This window comes from Pelodiscus sinensis, chromosome 1 (genome assembly GCF_049634645.1).
Source record: "Pelodiscus sinensis isolate JC-2024 chromosome 1, ASM4963464v1, whole genome shotgun sequence".
Lineage (NCBI taxonomy): Eukaryota > Metazoa > Chordata > Testudines > Trionychidae > Pelodiscus > Pelodiscus sinensis.
In genome coordinates this window covers 278,521,718-278,540,282 of record NC_134711.1, presented here as the reverse complement: position 1 = coordinate 278,540,282, position 18,565 = coordinate 278,521,718, and the positions used below count along the sequence as shown (strand labels likewise).

The 18,565-nt window shown below is 41.0% G+C and overlaps 1 protein-coding gene across 12 annotated transcripts in view; it reads left to right on the top strand.

The window, feature by feature from the left end:
• TDRD3 (tudor domain containing 3) overlaps positions 1–18,565 on the top strand; it is a 219,654-nt gene that overhangs the window by 123,834 nt on the left and 77,255 nt on the right. For all 12 annotated transcript variants that reach the window (XR_012900634.1, XR_012900632.1, XR_012900626.1 and 9 more), the window contains 5 exons: positions 57–128; positions 2,713–2,862; positions 3,663–3,803; positions 10,203–10,359; positions 11,649–11,774. Coding sequence is in view for 2 of the 12 variants with exons in the window: in XM_075918923.1 (XP_075775038.1) it covers positions 57–128; positions 2,713–2,862; positions 3,663–3,803; positions 10,203–10,359; positions 11,649–11,774 (646 nt within the window). In the remaining 10 variants the exon portion in view is untranslated. The remainder of the gene's footprint in view (positions 1–56; positions 129–2,712; positions 2,863–3,662; positions 3,804–10,202; positions 10,360–11,648; positions 11,775–18,565) is intronic.

The following is an 18,565-nucleotide window of genomic DNA, read 5'->3' as shown; positions in this document are numbered from 1 at the left end:
TGCCATGTATTCTTTTGAAGCTTATTAATCAAAAGCTATTTGTTTTAATTTTATAGAGTTTATCAAAACACAATAGAAGCAACATTGGAACAGAAGGTGGACCACCCCCTTTTGTGCCTTTTGGGCAGGTATAGTAATCTCTTTTTAACTTTTGACCTTCGTATAGACAGAATCCGGATGTGCATTTAGTAAAATAATGTTAACACGGTAATGACTAGACATTTTGTTGTTAGAATGGATAGAATGAGTATTTTCCTAACTTCATGTTAATACCATACTTTTTGATGTTCCTATATAACTAACTTTTTTACGTTTTTGAAAATGTTAGATAAATATTTACCACTGTGGTAAATTGATACTTTAGATAATCAGGAACATTGTAGTCTTTAACACCTCATTGCTTTCAAGTCATGATCAAAATTTCCCCTTGACAATGTAAAAAAATCTGAAAACATCCTAAAATTAACTTAAAATGCAACCTAATGTTTATTGAAAGTGTAGGTGTGTGAGAGTGTGTAGATATAAGTGTTCGAGAAACTTTTCAATATGTTAGAACTTGGTAGATGGAAGATAAATTCAAGCTCTGATCATTCATAAGTAATGAAACATTTTTCCATGGACACCATGGCAAACATCAAGGCTAATGTTCAACACATTGTCTAAGGTAATACTGGCTATGGGCAGTGAGGAGATTGTGTAGTTTTTAATGAATATCAGGTGCCCCACAGTTATTCCAGGTATACCTTACCTGACTTTCAGGAGTAAAATCAAGAGAGACCATTTAGGGAGAAACCAATGGGAAATAAAACAATGACACTGAGAGTCCTGGAAGAAACAAGGGAAAAGCTTTTTGTTGGAGAAATACCCCAACTGACTCTATTCAGGCTAGGATGGTTTAATCTTAGACTGAGCCTAAGATCAAAAGAGAATGCTAAATTTAAAAAAAAATGCAGACTTGGGAAAGAACAGGATGGGTTGTGAGCACATGGAAGCTGACACCCAGATTGACAAAGACAGGGGGGAGCCTGGTGTGAGTTGGACAACAGTCACTTCCTGGAGCTACAGTTAGAAAGGTAAGTTTTTTGAAGGAGGTGCACATCTGTATCTTTCGTTGTATTAACTCAGTTAGCAAAATGCAGTTTATCTTTAAGAAGTGAACATCATATGCTTGGTCTTGGAGACACTACTTGTGTCACTGCTAGTGTACACTGTCACTGGCAACCAAATGGAAACTCTTACGGGACCCAAAATTGGGTTGTTACCATAGTTGTGAGCCAGTTGTACTGCAGCCTAGAGAGCCAGTATGTAAGTGGTCAAACCAGAATGAGGTATAGAAAGACTGGTTTGTTACCTAAGAGATGCATTTGATTGGGACTAAAAAGGGATCTAAGATGCAGTTTGTCCTGAAAATATGTCTCTAGTCAACTGCTTAACTGTTTCTGTTCAGGTCACAACTTCAAGGACTCATAAAAGTAAAATAAATGGTATTTAATTGTGTCCCTATGAATTCCAAATATTTCACAGAAGCAGTCTTGTATTTCAGGTTGTTTATCAAGATCCCTAATAACTCCTGTAGTCAATCATGTGATAATACTGGTGAATCTTTTGATACCTGGTGTGCATTAGGGATGTGAGCGAATAGTAGTAGACTAAGCTTATCAGGTAGTCGAATCAAGTACTCACTCCCCCTCTCCCGCTGCCTCTGTATCAGAGGCAGCAGGTGGAGGGAATAGGAGCCAGTGCTGGGGGGGATCTGGCCACCTGCTCCCTGTCCCTCTCCAAGCTGCTGCCTCTGATAAGAGGCAGCAGTCTTGGGGGGGGGGGGTGGAGTAGGGGAGGCCAGCCTCTGTCTGCGGCGGGCCCAGGCCATTGCAGATAGGGGATGCTGCAGAGCAGGCCCTGTTTATGGCAGCCTGGGCTCGCCATGGACAGAGGCTGATCTGGCAGCATCCCGTATTTGTTGGTGGTCCCAGCTTCCTGGTAGGACACTCCTGCAGACAGGGTTGCTGAACTTGGTGTGAGCTGGGGTCATGCAAGCCCGGCTCAGTCTCAGCTCTTGCCGGTCCAGGACTGCTGTGTTTCTGCCTTTTAAAAGTAGTAAGATGTATGTAGTTCTGGCTCTGACCTGGCTCGTGCTACATTTGTGTGCCTGGCTCCTACTACATTTAAACTGTAGATTAGTCAATCTACTACATGATTAGTCAATTATCCACCTCTTACCATCCTTAGTGTGCATCTGAGTCAGAATATGCAAACTTAAGTTTAAATGCTTCTAACATTGTACAAGTGTTGTGCATTCCCAAATCCTACTGAAGAGAGTTTAATACCCCTCATGATGATTTTTATTTAGTGGGTTACTTAATGAATTTGTGTGTAGTACTAGTGTGCCAAGTAAAAAAATGTTAACTTTGTCTTTTGAAAATTTCCCCTTCTAATCTTTCTTGCCACATTTCACTGGCAACTGAATCTGCCATCCTTGAAGGGTAAGAGTATGTGCCAAACTTTTGATCCCCTCCTCCTCTAGTTTGAAGGCCATTTTGTTCTATGGACCAGAGAGATGCCGTGAACCAATATTTTTAGTTGTCCTAGCTGTATATTTTTTGAGATTCACTTTTTTAAAAAGTTATTGCTTTAATGAATTATGAGTGTTTTGTTTAACTAAAAACAGAAAGGAGAGAGTAAATTTACGTAATAATGCTTTTTGTGTCACAGAAATGTGTGTCTTCTGTGCAAGTGGATAGCAAGGAACTTGATCGGAGAAAGACTCTACAAATGATGATCACTGCTAAACCTGTTGGAGACAATGATGAATTTGAAAAACAGAGAACAGCTGCTATTGCAGAAGTAGCAAAGAGCAAAGAGGTTAGAATATACAATTGCTCCAGGATTTTACTTAATAATGAAGTAATTATTTTAGTTATTTCAAGTATTTTTCTCCTTAATATGAGATGCATTTATAGTATCTGTTTTCTTATTTTATTTTGTCTACTATGTATTAAGAAAAAATTAAAAAAAGGAAATCTAATGCAGTGAGCCTTTTTGGAAATGTGGTGTGTATTTTCCCTTTTCTAAGGAGGTAATGTGATATAGGCTAATCATAGGATATTTTATTGTGGATCTGATTTTGACCTAAACCAAGTCTGCTAAAATATGCATGAATTTTATAATTCAGTTTTGCTTTATGCACACACAATTTGAATAAGGAAAACTAACTTACTAGGCAGCCTGCATTGGAGTTATTTTGATGCTGTGATTAAGGTAATGAATATAGTTATTAAATTCAATCACTATTTCCAAGTTCCAAAAAACTTTGACTAGTGTTTGGTATTGTTGAATTGCTATTAAACTTAACATGTTTAATCCTTGGGCTATTTTATAGTCTTCCTTCCAGTTTTCCATTTAAGTTTATTTTTATGATTTGCCTCAGAGTAACTCATAAAAATTAAAATTGTATAACTTTTTACAGCCTCATCCGGACATAGGAAAGAAAGGAAATTCTAGCTAGTAAATGACATTTGTTTTATGGAAGCTAACAGTTTATCTTTATATACATAAACGATAACAATAAATATTTAGGTACCTCAGATTTACGGTAGTAGCATAATCTTAATGTTTACTTCCTTAACTGTGTTGTTTACAGAATTTTTTTTTCTTATCTAAAGACCAAGACATTTGGAGGAGGTGGTGGCAGTACTAGAAGCAATCTTATTGTGAGTGCTGGAGGAAATCGAAATAGGGAAGTGTTCCAGAAAGAAAAGATAACAAAACCCGAGGGGAAAAATGAAGGTGTCTATCGTGAATTGGTAAGAATGAGGATCTAAATGGAACCTGAAATATCCAAAGTTGACATGTTATTAAAGAAGTTAAAGTAGTTCACCGTCTTTTATTTAAATACTATGAGATAATAATTTTTCCATCAGTTTCTGTAAAAGATCATGAAGATTTTTACATTTTACTGTCTGTTGAGATGAATTTATTTTCATGGGCTAGCTAACTCATGAAAAATAAAATGCATCAGGCTCTAGATTGCACTGATGTGGAAAATCTTACACAAAAAAGACTGGCCTTCAAAAAAATTGTTATTTTTGTGTGCTGGGCTTATAAAAGCAATATTTTTCTTGAATTTTAAAATACATGCAGCAGTTTGCAATTAAAGTAACTTAATTGTTATGATCAAACACTTTTTTTATACCACAATTTAAAAGCCCAAAGCAAGACATTTTAAAACCATTTTCCTTCTGGAATAATATTGGTTTATTATCACAGAATATGTTTAGTGTTTAAACCATGGAGTGAAGTGCTATTTCTGATATTTAAATTGATAAGAAAAAGAGGGACAGTCCTATTCATTCTCATTCTGGAACCTAATGTTGGGGTCACAAATAATGTCTTGTGTTATGTAAGATGGTAGCCTCTAGCAGGATGTTCAAAACTATCAATTTTAATACAAAACATTGTTTTTAAATCTATGTCACAGTTACTTGGTGAGCAGTAGTATTAGTTATGTGAACTTTCAGAACACATCAGTGGGCAAAATGGATAGTTTATAAAAACAGTCCTTAAAAAAACACCTGCATTTATTTTTCTCAGTGCATGTGGCTTGAAATATTTGTCACCAGGGACAAACCACGAAAGATGTTTAAGTATTACAATTGACATTTATGTGTTTCATGCTGGAGGCTGCCATCTTGCTGGAAAGAGGTGTCATTTGTGACAATGGGGCAGCATGATAGAAGGGATGGTGAACTAGTTTTAACTTCTTTAATAATTGCTTAATATGGGTTTACTTTTTTCTTCCGTTTGTTAAACCAGTATTAAAGCAGGTTAGATATTTGTTTCAAGTACCTCTTTATGTAACAGGAGTTTAATATTTCATGTGCCGAAAGTGCCATTTCTTTTTAGCAAGATGTCTGCCTCCAGCATTGGATTTAAAAATATTAAATGTAATTAAAGAGTTTTAAAAAAAGTCGTGGATCATTTAATGTGGTAGTTGTTTCTTAAATCTATATCCTATGTGTTTCTGAGATACGTATCTCCACAGGATCCGTGTGTTGTTTATATGGAGATGAAAAAGAATTTTTCATAAATTAGATTATATTATTCTGCTTTCATCACATGACCGACTTAATAACTTGCACGATAGGTGTAACACGTAGGTTGACATAGTTGGGGCAATGCAACGTCAATCTATACATGCACTTATGTCAACTTTAGTAATATCCAAGAACTGTTCACTATTTCAAAATTCCCCCTCTACCTATGGTTGCTCTGGTCACCATTTTGAACTCTGTGACCCAGTGGCCAATTATGCAGGTACATGCCCCTGTCCTTTTAACGAATTTTTGAAATATTGTTTTCTATTTGCTGACTGTGAAGAGCTCTCTTAGGACCTAGGTGGCCAATCATGCCAGCTCTGTTACAGATGTGTACCTGCCTAGAGTACACTAGAGGTGATGGATGTCCTGGATCTGTGGATAGAAGAAGCTGTGAAGACACAGCTTTGACCTAGCTGTGGAAATTTCAATATCTACAAGCAGATTGATTTGGTCTTGGGAGACAAGGGCTAGAACTAGGGAAGTAAAAGGTTAACTGGTTAACCAGTAAGCATTCGGCTTACTGGAATGCTTACCAGGTAACCTGTTAACTGAACCTTGTGCAAACCCTAGTGGATGACCAGCTGTATCTGGATGGAACGTCTCCTGCTATATTAGGCTGGACAGCAGGACCCTAGCAATGGCTGCACTGGGCCGGCAGGTGGGGTCGTGATAACATGGCAGGCAGGCAGGTGAGACCTTGGCCACCACTGTGCCAAAGAAGCCCCAGTGAGCAGATGGGACCCCAGCCATAGCCACACCGGAGCCATGCCAGCCCCATATGTGATGAGCAAGCTAGTCTGAAGCAGTCCATGCCTCAGAGACCCAGCAGGAACACTGCCCCAGTTGCCTTATGGCAGCCAACAAATGGTTAAACAGTAATAGTTTTAATAGTTTAACAGGTTGACTATTTTAATTGATATTTACATTCCTAGTTACAGTAGGGACTTGCGGCAATGCCATGCGAAAGTCAAGGAGCCTGCAGCAGATGCACCTTTAGGCAAGAGTAGCTAACAGTCACTGATACAGATTTGTAGACATTCCATTTTACAAGGAGCTGCATCCCACCACCTTCTCCAAGGGCTCTGTGGGTATTTGGGAGGATTCATAGTCACAGGCTACTGGAGTGAACTATGAGGAGAAGGTGTTGGACAAGGAGGAGGAGAATGGGAGACTGGAAACCATTGGATCCAGTGACTCAGAGAGCCATGGGCTCTTTTTGACTCATGAGCAGTCGAACTAATACGTAGTTGACGATGGAGACCATGAGAGAGTCTTATGAAGGGAAAAAAGCAAGAGTGCAGTTTGATTTGATATTGCAGGATACATCTGTTCATTTACTTGTGTGATATCAAGCTACAAGAGGTAGTGAAACAACCAGTAGAGGCAGAGTTGCTTTTCACTTCATTTCCCTTTACAGTTAGGCAGAGGGAATTCTGCAGAATAGTTTTGTTTATATGTACTGGGATGTTGCGTGGCTCTCTCAAACTTTCCTAGTTTGTAGTCTTTTACTGAATGTTATTGGGAAGAGTTGTTTTATTTCTTCTGCCAAGGTAGGACACTTTTCCATGTCGCTTAGCAGGCATCATTGCAGCACACAGGCTAGCAGCATCCTTTCAACCTCTTGGGAATAAGGTATCAGATCATGTCACCACAGCATGTGGAAAATGGTACTAGTATTCAGTTCCATTGTCCTATCCACACACATGCATGCCTGTGAGTTTCTCTGACACTTCCTGTGCTAGCTCGTTCCCCTGCTCCTTCCCACCGTGTCTGGGACTGTCTCTGTGCTCTTGGAATTGCAAGCAGAAGTGAGAAATGTAGTCTTTATAAGGGGAGTGAATTTAGTACATCAAATTTCCATTTATCTTGTAAGTATATTCACAGTAGTTCCTCTGTGCATTGTATTTTTGAGCTGGAAATGCAACCTTGAAGAGATCCTGCACAGTTTTAGTGCTGCAGATACTGTGCACAAGGCTTGGAGGTTTAAGCTCGCAGACAGAATGGACAGAGATAGTTCAGATAGAAGAAACGCATGGGAAAAGGAGAGTGATGCAAAGCAGATTATAGTGCTTCTGAAGGGACAAACATATGTACTGCAGAGGCTTGTTGACCTTCAGGATCAAAAGATCTGTGCAAGCTTTTTTTGCAGCCCATAAAGACTGCATTCTGGGACTTCCCTACACTTTCTCACATCACATTCCATGTGGCCATCTGGAGCCAATGCATTATGCATCCCGAGGGGGAGTACTGTACAGAGAATCATAGCCTGCCATTCACTGACCTGTGAGAGAGCCAGTTAGTGTATCTGTTTGTGAAATAAAAATTACTCTTCTTTCCTCTTCAAAGGTTTTTTTTTCCCTCTGAATTTATAAAGTTTCATTCAGTTAAAATATTTTTTTTCGTGTGTTTGGAATAAATATCTATTTATGGAAGCTTAAATAGCTCATATTTATTAGTTCACAATGTGGCTGAGGCTGATGACATTTACAGGTAATAGAAACAGAAGCATTTGCAGTGTTCTATTACCAGTCACATGGCAATTATAAGTTTCAGACTGGGATGCAAAAAGAAAACCCAATGTCAGGCAGCCCACACAACAGCAACAAACATTACTGTGTCTCATTATTAAATGTGCTTTCAAAGCTTCCCTGAGCCATATAGCTCCCCTTTAAGTTTTTTTTAAATACCTTTGGTATTTATCTTGCTGCTCAAAATCAGCAGACAGGCATTCCACCTACACTTTGTGGAAACGTTTCCCCCTTTGCTTCATAAATACTCTGAACCGAACAGCTCTTAACTATAATCATAGGGATATATTTTTCACTGAGATTTAATATTGTGAGTAGGCAGTGGTATCCAACTTTCAAGTAGCCAAAAGCACATTCAGTTGTAATTTTGCACTTGCTGACTCTATCCTTTAAGTCAGTGGTTCTTAACTTTACTGCAGCTTGCACCCCTTTGATTCTCAAAATATGTTCTTGAACCCCTTATTAAAAATCGTTGACGTAGGTCAGTTTTAAACCTAACATATATCATAAAAATCTGGAACTTCATCTTATTCACAAGTTCAGTTCTCACACCTCTGAATTAAACAAAGATACTGGATGGTTAGGTCATTACTTACCTATCAAACAATGAAGGCAACAATGGTTCTTTGTCTTTGAAGAATCTCATGATCCCATCTAGATGTTTCATCAGTCTTTAAGTATTTCCTGACTCTCTGTTGTTTGCTAATTAATGGTTCTTATGTACCTCCTTTGACTATCTAGTCTCTTTGTGCTTATAGACTATTTGTTTTCCCTATTGCTTTCCAGCTCAGCTTTCCCTTGATATATTTTTTACCCACTGTCTTTTCTTTTTCCCCCTTCCCAATTTTCCCTGTAATAACTATGTAAAAGTTATTACAACTAACCCTCTTTATCCATCTGCAAAGAAGACAGAACAGTAGAAGAGATTTGCTGTGCCGACTTCACCTAGTGCTAAAGGAATGGATTCTAAACCAGCACTTCTTTTTTCCAGGAGAGCAGCATTCTCATCTATGTTTTTTGCTGATATATTCAACTACATGGCCCTTGTCACTGTACTAGCTGTGTGCATTTTAGTCATTAATGAATTTAATCCTCATCACACCCCTGTATTATAGGAAGGCTCTGTCTGTTTTACGCATTAGAGACTGTCACAAGTTAAATTAACTTTTTTGGCCTCATATGGGAAATCTGTGACAGCTGGACATTGCATGTACGTCACTTGAGTGTTAGTAGCATAGACCGTCCTTCCTATGACATTAACAGGAGTGAAAGTAGATGCTGGGACTTACCAATGCTCCCTGCACTAGCCTCAGCATTCTCTGGCAAGAGAGGATGGCTCTTGGCTCCCAAAAGGGCTGGGGCTTTGGGCAGAAGGACTGGGGCTGGAGGCCCCTCTATGGCCACTGCTACTACAGTTGCCAGGTGCCCCAGGGTTCCCGTGGTGATTTGAAGGGCCATTTAATGTTGCTGCTCTGTTTGCTCCCCCGAGCAAGAGCAGCAGTGAAGTGCTTCAGCAGCAGCACTTCTGGAACCAATGGCATGGCTACCGACAAAGAAGGGAACAAAAGGGACAGTGATGTTAAAGCACTGCTATGGTTGTGTTTCAGACATAGTTTCCAATTGGGAATGAGAAGTCATGTATTACTGAAGAAGGAAAATTACATATTAGTATTTCCTTTGGGTTTGTTTTGCAGAGACTTTAGTCCATTGGCCACACACAGTTTGCCAGACCATCAGAGGGTTTGTTTGCCTGAGCATCTGAGGCATGGCTGCTAGCAGATCCCTAATGGCTGTGGATCGACATTCCCAGCCAGTGGGAGATGCAGGAAGCATAGCTCCCATTGTCCAGGTATGGCGCACAATAGCCACTGGGAGCTGCAGGGATATGTGCCTGTGAACGTATAAGTAAACAAACCATCTCATGGACCGCCAGCGACTAACCTTGATGAGCCATGTGCCTCCAGTGTGCCAAAAGATCCCTATCCTGGTTTTAGTTATTGTATATCTAACCTCCCTATTTTGGGGAATGTATAATTTTGCATAACCTTTGTCAGAAATCTAGTTTTGTATAACCATTGGCAATGTTTATACCAAGAACAGAAAGCTCACCCATTACACTAGCTATCTTTGATACATTTTTGTCTTTTTTTTTTCTGGCTAAGGGGAGAGATACTGCTATCTGACCTGATATTCATGGAGGGAGAATTAAACTATGGAAATCCGAGTTTGACATCTGTATTTGAAATTAAATCAGAACAAAAAAGAAATAGAAAACAACCCCTCTCCCCCTCAGAAAACAAAACCCCAAAATCAAAGAAAACCTCCCATAACACATAAAATACATCCCCTAAAATTACTTCTGTCCCTGTCTCTTCATCTCAGTGCACTCTAATCAGTTAAACAAAGGCACAAATGCTTATTTATTAATATTTTTATAAATGTCTCTAAGTATTGGTCATCATGCATGAAAAATAAATTGTTCTGATTAAATATTAATGTGCAATTTACAAGCAAACCTAGTATTTATGGAATTTGTGTTATAGTCCATGATTACTTTTGTGTATATCTTTCATTACAGGTTGATGAAAAGGCTCTAAAACACATAACAGAAATGGGTTTCAGTAAAGAAGCAGCAAGGCAGGCGCTTATGGATAATAGCAACAGCCTAGAAGCAGCATTAAATTTTCTTCTGAATAGCAGTAAACAGAAACCTACTCAGGGACCACCACCTAGAGGTATAACTTGTGAAACTGTGTTTTAGACTGAAGTTTCTACATAACAGGGAATCTTGTGTTGCAAGCACAAAAAGATGATAATGGTCTTTGCTGGTGTATTGAGAATAATACAGTGGCATAATTGCATATATGTTTTCCTCTAGATCCGTGTTTCTCAAACTGTGGGTCCCAACCCCTCGTGGGGTTGTGAGCAACTTAGAGGGGGGTTGCAAGCAACTTAGAGGGCATTGCAGTATCACAAAGTTTGAGAAACCCTGCTCTAGGTCATGATGTATTCAAGACCTGACAGTGAATAACTGAAAAGTATCTCTGTGTATTACATCTGTAGTTGTTTGCTAGTTAAAAATCACACTTAAGTGTTTTTAATTGAAAATAATCCATGTACAGTAAAACTCCGATGGTCTGGCATCTGATGGTCCGGTACTCCTGATGGTCTGGCACCATCAGGAACCCGCAAGGGCTCCGGGCAGCCGGACCATTGGAGCTGCTCTGCCCCCAGGTTCCCCGATTCAGCTGCTGCTAAAACTGACCAGCAGCTGAATCGGGGATGCTGGGGGCAGAGCAGCTGGGGCGCTGCCGGGTTGGTCCCATAGCGCTGCCCCTTGGGGCTGCGGGACCCAACCCGGCAGTTCCCCAGCTGTCCCCGATTCAGCCACTGCTGAAACTGACCAGGGCTGACTCCAGGAAGCCAGAGGCAGAGCTGCTCTGCCCCGGGCTTCCTGGAATCAGCCCCTGATCAGTATCAGCAGCGGCTGACTTGGGGACACTTGGGGCAGAACAGCTGGGGTGCTGCCAGGTTGGTCCAGTAGCGTAGAGGAGCGGCACTGTGGGACCAACCCGGCAGCACCCCAGCTGCTCTGCCCCAGGCGTCCCCAAGAGCAGCTGGGGTGCTGCCGGGTTGGTCTCGCCGTGCCAAGGGTCGGCGCTACTGGACCAACCTGGCAGCACTCCAGCTGCTCTGCTGCATGCGTCCCTGATTCAGCCACTGCTGAAACTGACCAGCAGCGGCTTAATCAGCGACGCCTGGGGCAGAGCCGGACTATCGGAAGGGGGGGCTATGAGGGGTCTGAGGTGGCATCTCCCCCCATCCCAGACCCCTCATAGCCCCCCTTCCGATAGTCCGGCAAATCTGATAATCCGGCAACCCCTGGGTCCTAAAGGTGCCGGATTATCGGAATTTTACTGTAGTTTGTGGCTCTGATTTATTTTCTTGTTTGTAGGCTTGAACTGAAATGTAGAGTTACTGTAGATTTATCTGGGTCTAAGTCACTTGTTTGTAATATCTACAGGGAAAGGCAAGGGCAGAGGCCGATTAAGACCCGAAGATGAAGAAGAACTAGGAAATGCCAGACCTTCTGCACCCAGCACACTCTTTGACTTCTTAGAGTCAAAAATGGGTACTCTAACAGTAGAAGGTAAGCTGCTGAAATTAAAATGATCTATGAAAGTAAGGTCACAGACCATTGGCAAAATTTTTCTACGTTGCTAAGCATCGTCTTTATAGATATTGAGATTTGTGTCAGATCAGAACATCTGAAACTTCATGTTGTTTGTTTTTCATGTAAGCGTTGTGTTCAGTTGACAATATATATTCATATTTTCTCACTACCACTTGGTTGTCGAGAGATGTTACAAGTTTATTAACAGGAAGAGGTGTATTTGCTTCATGGTCATCTTGGATCTAATGGAAAGTTTTACATTTTTCTTTTTACCACTGTACTGTGTTAGTAGTCATCTCTCCTCCTCTGGCCCCATGAGAGACCACTCCCCTTTATTACAGCCATGAAAATTTTAAATGATAATGTTCTGAGAGTTTTCTTTCAATTTGTTACTCAGATTAAAGGCAGATGTGCATGTAATAGTATTTGGTTTTGAGTGAATAGGCATGAATCAGGGTGTAATGGGGCCATGAGTTATCTTAATGTAGATCTGTAGCTCCAAACCACTCAAGAGTGTGACCGAGAGAAGGTGAAAGAAATAAAGGTGCCTAGAGTAAGAGACCGGACAATCCCAAAGTAATTGTGCTATTTTCTCATGAGAGGGCTAGTTTCTTTTCCTTCTAGGTTCACGGGATTTCAGTTCCTTCCTCTTCAGCCATTCAGTGTGTGAGTCTGTAGGTAGTCCTCTTTCTCTCCTGGTCTACTCTACATGTTTAGGTCAATATAAGATGCCTTTTGTCAACCTAGTTGTGAAAGTACCTTCACTTAAATTTGGCTCCCACTATCATAAGTGCTTCTCTCTGCTGATTTAATAACCTGCCCAATCTCCTGCACATGTTCTCAAGCCCACTGATTACCATTTTGACCTTCCCAGTCTTCAAATCCAGTGCAATGGCAAGATCAAGTATCCTAATCCATGTCCACTCCATTTCACAGTGTGGGATTTAGATCGGCACCTAGACTCCTGAATGGTCAAGTTCCTCCACAGTATAAGGCATTCTTTGAAATAGTAGATAAGAGTTCACTAAACCGTGTTATCAGGCTAAGTGGAGATGCTTTTTATCTTGACCATGTCACAGGTTTTACCAAAAGTGGTAGAGATTCTGTTAACGTAGACAACATTCTATCATTAAAGACATTGGATCATGCCCTCAGCACTTTGAGATTCCACCTAACAGTGATCAGCACTTTCCATACTCCTGTGAAGGATTACCCTGTTTTTTACACACCTTCCAATGGATACATTTTGGAAAAAAGCCACCTAAGAACTTTCCAGTGCCTCCAAGTGATTGTGTCTCAATAGGCTATGAATCTGATAGTCTCAGTATTAACAATCATTCTCTCCCTTTAAACCAGTTGTATTTTGTTCCGGGGCTTATCTCTCTGTAAAGGTCACCCAACTTGTTACTATCAAATTAGTGGGAAGGTTGGGGACCTTGGAGCTATGATGGCAGACACACTATGAAAAATATTCCACTCATCCAAGTTTTTCTTACATCTATAACTGAAATGTTTACCAAAAGAGATCTCCCAGTTTCTTCTTTATCAATCCATTCACTTACTCGTTATCTTACCTAAATCTAACATATCTGCAGAGGAACATCTTTCAGTGTTCAATGAGCTTTGACCTTTTACCTGCAGAAAATAAAAAGCAATTAGAAAAGCTCCTAGGCAATTTATTGCAATAGCAAAGAGAATCCAGGGACATCTCCAAATGGATTTCCAGCTGCATTAAACTCTTCTATGTGCTTGCAAATCCATCTCCCTGCAGTGGGCTCCCTCCAGTACAGCTGAAGCAATAAGCATGGCATCCCTTCAGGAAGTGCCTCTCATACGTTTATGTAGAGCAGCCATATGGAGCTTTTTCTACATGTTAACAACTTTCTGTGTCTTGGTCCAGGACTCCATCTCAAATGCTTCTTTAACACTGTGATTCTCTGCATGACCTTTCTGGTCTCATCCTTGCACACTTCTTAGACTTAAGGACTGCTTGTTAGTCACCCATAATAGAATATAGTAAGGATCGTTACTCAAAGAAGTTATTTACTTGTAAGTGGAGGACCTTTGAAATATGTAGTCTCGATGTGTATTCCACTTCCTGTCTTTCTATATCTCTGTTTTAAATGTGTGGCTAGGTCTAAACTACAACGAAAAGTCAGAAAAAGATATGCAAATTGCGAATCGTAATTTGTGTATCTTTTTCTGCTTTTATTTTGAAAGAGGCTTCTCTGAAATTTGGCCCATCTGCACAGGGCCACATTTTGGACAAATTCCTCTTTCGACAATCCTTTCTTCCTCATACAATGAGGATTACAGGGATGGAAAAAGAACGCGTCCGTTTTTTCAGAAATTGTTTCGAAAAAGCAGACGCATTCCTTGGATGCGTCCATGGCTTTTCCAGGATACTGGAGGTATTCTGGAAAAGGTCTGCAGTCTAGACATAGCCTGTTATATTTATTATGAAGAAAGACCTGGAGACATGGTTGATCCACCCTGCTCCGGAAGAGGCAAGTCAGGATGCATGTGTTGACCAGTGAATGCTACTTTGAAATTCTCCAAATCCAGGCATATGGTGTACATGTATAATCCACAGTGAAATACAGAACTTCAGGTTACAGGTGAGTAAAATCCTCTTTCCCTGAAGAAAACCTAATAGCTGCTGATGATTATAAGGTTTCATCAGAAATTGTTAATGAAGATGACTTCAGACTTACGCATTCAGGTCCAGGATGTCAGGGTGTCTTCTCGTTGCCTGATTGATATTCTACCAATGGCAGGTCCATCTAGTATGGCATTGCCAGTCACTAAAATGATGATAATCTATAAAATCACAGAAAAAACAGAGCCCCTCTTCATCGCGTCTCACATCGAAGCATTCAGAGCACAATTACTATGTGCTCTCCAAGGGTTTGATGATTTTTAGAACATAACATAAGAACATTCTCACATCCACCTTCAGGATCACTAGTTATTATAGTGGCTATTGAATGGGTGTGTCAGGGGCATCAGGCTGCCACCCTTAGTCAACAGAGGCAGAGAAAGTGGATTTGTTTGTATTTGTTCTGTAATTCTATGGCTTGGCAATAGGTACAAAAAAAGAGTCTTGAAAAATTTTTGGGTAGCTTCCCAAAGAGAGTACTAGAACATCCGTCTCTGAAGCAAAAATCTGGAGTACAGTATCCCATGGCTCTCTGTGGCATTGATGGCCTCAGCCTCCTCTTGGGAAATATAGAGAAACTACACTGAACTGTGTAAGATAGCAGCTTCATTATGCCATGTGATGATGGAATTCTTTGAGCAATTATTTGTATTCTGGCAGTTTTTTTGTGTATGTTGTGTAGTTAACTTATCCTTTGAGACAGTGGCTTCTTAATTGTGACATTCGAGATGTTTGTGGAGTTAATGATTTTGTACTGGGCAGGGTCAATGCAGTGGAGAATCTTCTTTCTGGTAATATTTTTGATTCCTTTATATGTATGTCAAGCATGAGAAGGACTTTGGAGGTTCAGTATTTTCCCTGTATCCTCATAGTTCAGACAGGTATTTATAGTTTCTGCTTTGTCCAAACCTTGTACCTCTGTCAAGAATGACACTCTCAAAGGTCTCTGCTGACATAAGGTGTTGGTATGGGAAAGTCACACAAGATGTGCACTAGTTGGTTTTTTGATTACACATATGCCTTGTAACGTAGTATTTGAACACTGATTGTGGTACCTTAGAGTACGTCTACATTTGCGGACTAGGGATGCAAATGCAGATGAACGAAGTAGCTAATGAAGCCGGGATTTAAATATCCCGCGCTCTGTGAGCATGATCTCGCTGGCACGCTAGTTTGAATCACAGCTGATTCGAACCAAGAAGTGCGCTCCGGGACGCGTTAGTTCTAACCAAAACCCTTGGTTTGAACTAACGGTACTCTTCAAAAAATGAGTAACCAAGAGCTTTGGTTCGAACTAATGTGTTCTGGCGCACACTTCCTGGTTCGAATCAACTGTGATTCGAACTAGCGCGCCAGCGAGATCATGCTCACAGAGCGCGGGATATTTAAATCCCAGCTTCATTAGCTACTTCCTTCATCTGCATTTGCATCCCTGGTCCGAACTAGGAAGCAAATGTAGATGTACCCTTTGAGAACTTGTGTTTTCCCGAAGTAAGACCACATCATACTAAGATCTAGAACAGCGGTTGTCAAACTTTTTGTGCTCTGGAGCCCTTTACATGCGTAAACATTTATGTGGAGCCCTAGCAATGTGTGTTAATTGCGTCAGTTCAAGGCGATGCTCAATTATGCTTTTGATGGCTTTCCAGTTTGTCAACCTCACGGAGCCCCTGGAGATGTCTCACAGAGCCCCAGGGGCTCCATGAAGCACAGTTTGAGAAACACTGATCTAGAAAAACAAATCTGTTTGTGGTTTACTTGATAATAGTTCCTGCTGCCTTTGCTCTGACTTCCTTCTTTATATTTGAGGAGAGCTTTAGTCAGTTTTCTTTTTGAAGGGAGCCTATAGGTTTTCCCTGCAAGAATTTGTTTCACAGTACAGTCACTGTACAAAATCCCCCAAATTAGGGATGTTCGCTGTAAGCATAAGCTTGTGTAGCCGAGTGGAGTATCAACTAGTCGCTGCCCCGCCTCCTCCCTTGCCTCTATAAGGGGTAGCAAAGATGGGGAACAGGAGCTAGTGGGTGAGAGGTATAGGGGAAACTGCTGAGAAGCAATCTCTGCCTACAGCAGACCGAGGCTTGCCATGGGCAGACACTGCTCCAGCAGCAGCCCCTGTCTCTGGGGGTCCCAGCGTGCAACTGGGCCCCATCCGCAGACAGAGGCTGCTGCCACCAAGCAGCCCCATTCATGGTGCCCGGGCTGGCCGCACACAGGAGCAGGTGCTGGAGCAGCCTCTGTTCATGGCAGACAGTGCTTGCTGCCTCAAACAGAGACTGCTGAACTCAGTGCTAGCTGGGACTGAATAGTCCTAGCTCGCACTGGTTTGGGGTGCTGTGCCTCTGTATTTTAAATGTAGTCAGAGCCCAGCGGCTTTTACTACATGTAAAATGCAGAGCTGCAGTGTGAGTGGCTCCCAGAGTTGCTTTGCAGTCCCAGCTCGAGCCGGCTCCTGGAGTTACCCCAACTATGGCTCTGCAGAGGGACCCTTATTGACTAACTGTGTAGTCGATACAAATTGTATTGACTACACGATTATCCAGATAACTGCAATTTAACATCCTTACATCAAATCTCAGGACTGTCATAGTCGTCAACAAAAGAAGTAATTGCATATATTGCTGCAAAGAGTATGTGTGTGTAGTTTACTCGGATGTTGAATCCGCTGTCCAAAATATCATAATGGGTCATTATTAGTTGTTGAACAGACTGGTAAAGGCCCAATCTAGTATCACAACATACTTAGAGTTTCTCAAAAGTGTGTGTTCATGTTTTCCAGCTGGCTAAGGAATGTTAACTTGAGTGATTGGTAGGGCTAGGCAAGTCCGACTGGCAGGAAGGATGCACTGGAGGGTCTTTAGTGCCAAATTGAAGGCAGACTGCATTGGAATGTCTAAAATGGGATGCCATGGTGTGTCCTAGGTATATGGATCATTTGAGGGTACCATTTTTTCATCTGAAGTTATGTTCAGTGATTTTTTTTCCACCTCTATTTTTGCACAATAACCAAGTGATGTCAAGATTAGTGACTGTAGAAGTCTCTACAGTGGTGAATTCAGCTGCTGCTTCGTTGAAAACCTTGGACCTTCGTAGGAAAGTAAGTGAGTCATAAAGTCAGGAAGCTCATTCCAAGCAGTGGTTCTTTACTGTTTTGACAAAACTTGAAATTGATGCTTGCCTCATTAATACGCTCCTGATAGCGGACAATAACAGTACCTTTGCCATCTGCTGGATTTTCAAAGAATAACTTATCAGGAGCAAAAAAACCCTAAACGTATGCTTGACAAAGTCTGGGAGAGATGCTACAATGCTTCATTCAGTTCCATGTGGCAAAGAACCTCCCAAAAAACTCTCTTAACTTGAATCAGGAAGTTTCTTTTCATACTTTAGATGTCAGATGAGCACCGATTTTTCTCTCTCAGTCGCACCAAACCATTTCAGAAATTTCAGATAGTTTTTCTGCACTGCAGACACGTCTAAGGGGGGTTCCATAAGTTCTATCTGGATGCTATTAAGATGGAGTTCAGAATTTATTGTTGCTTGCTATGAGGTAGCCCATGTGCTGTCTCCTGGTAGGGTTCTGGCCCACACTGCCAGGTCACACTCAACATACGTATAGTTTTTACAGTACCTAAAATCTTCAGGGCTGTCAATACTTAGATTTTTCAAGCATTGTGTCTCACTCAGTCCACCTTTCTAGATCTGATGCAGCAGTGAGTAGTGCAGTTTTGTCTTCTGTTCTAGACTATTTCAAAGCTCTCTCTGGAACTGCTGCTTGAAGTCATTTGAAGTGGCACTCTCATAAGAACAGTATTTAAAAAAAGGGGGGGAGGGGAAGCATATAAATACACTGTGGAAAGCACTATGGAGGAACATTCATCTGATTCAGTACGGCACTTCCTATGGGAAAAAATTGGGGTACTAAGGAAATCTTGTTATTGAATTTACTGAAGCCCTTGCTGTCTTTTCCTGAAAAGTTATGGGCAAAAGACTATTCGAAAGCAACTGTAACACCTGATTTGAAAAGGGAAAGAGGAGCGATCTCAGTCAGTTAATACTCAAGAAACTTAACTTCTATCCTAGATAAATGTACTTAGCTTAAAGATTG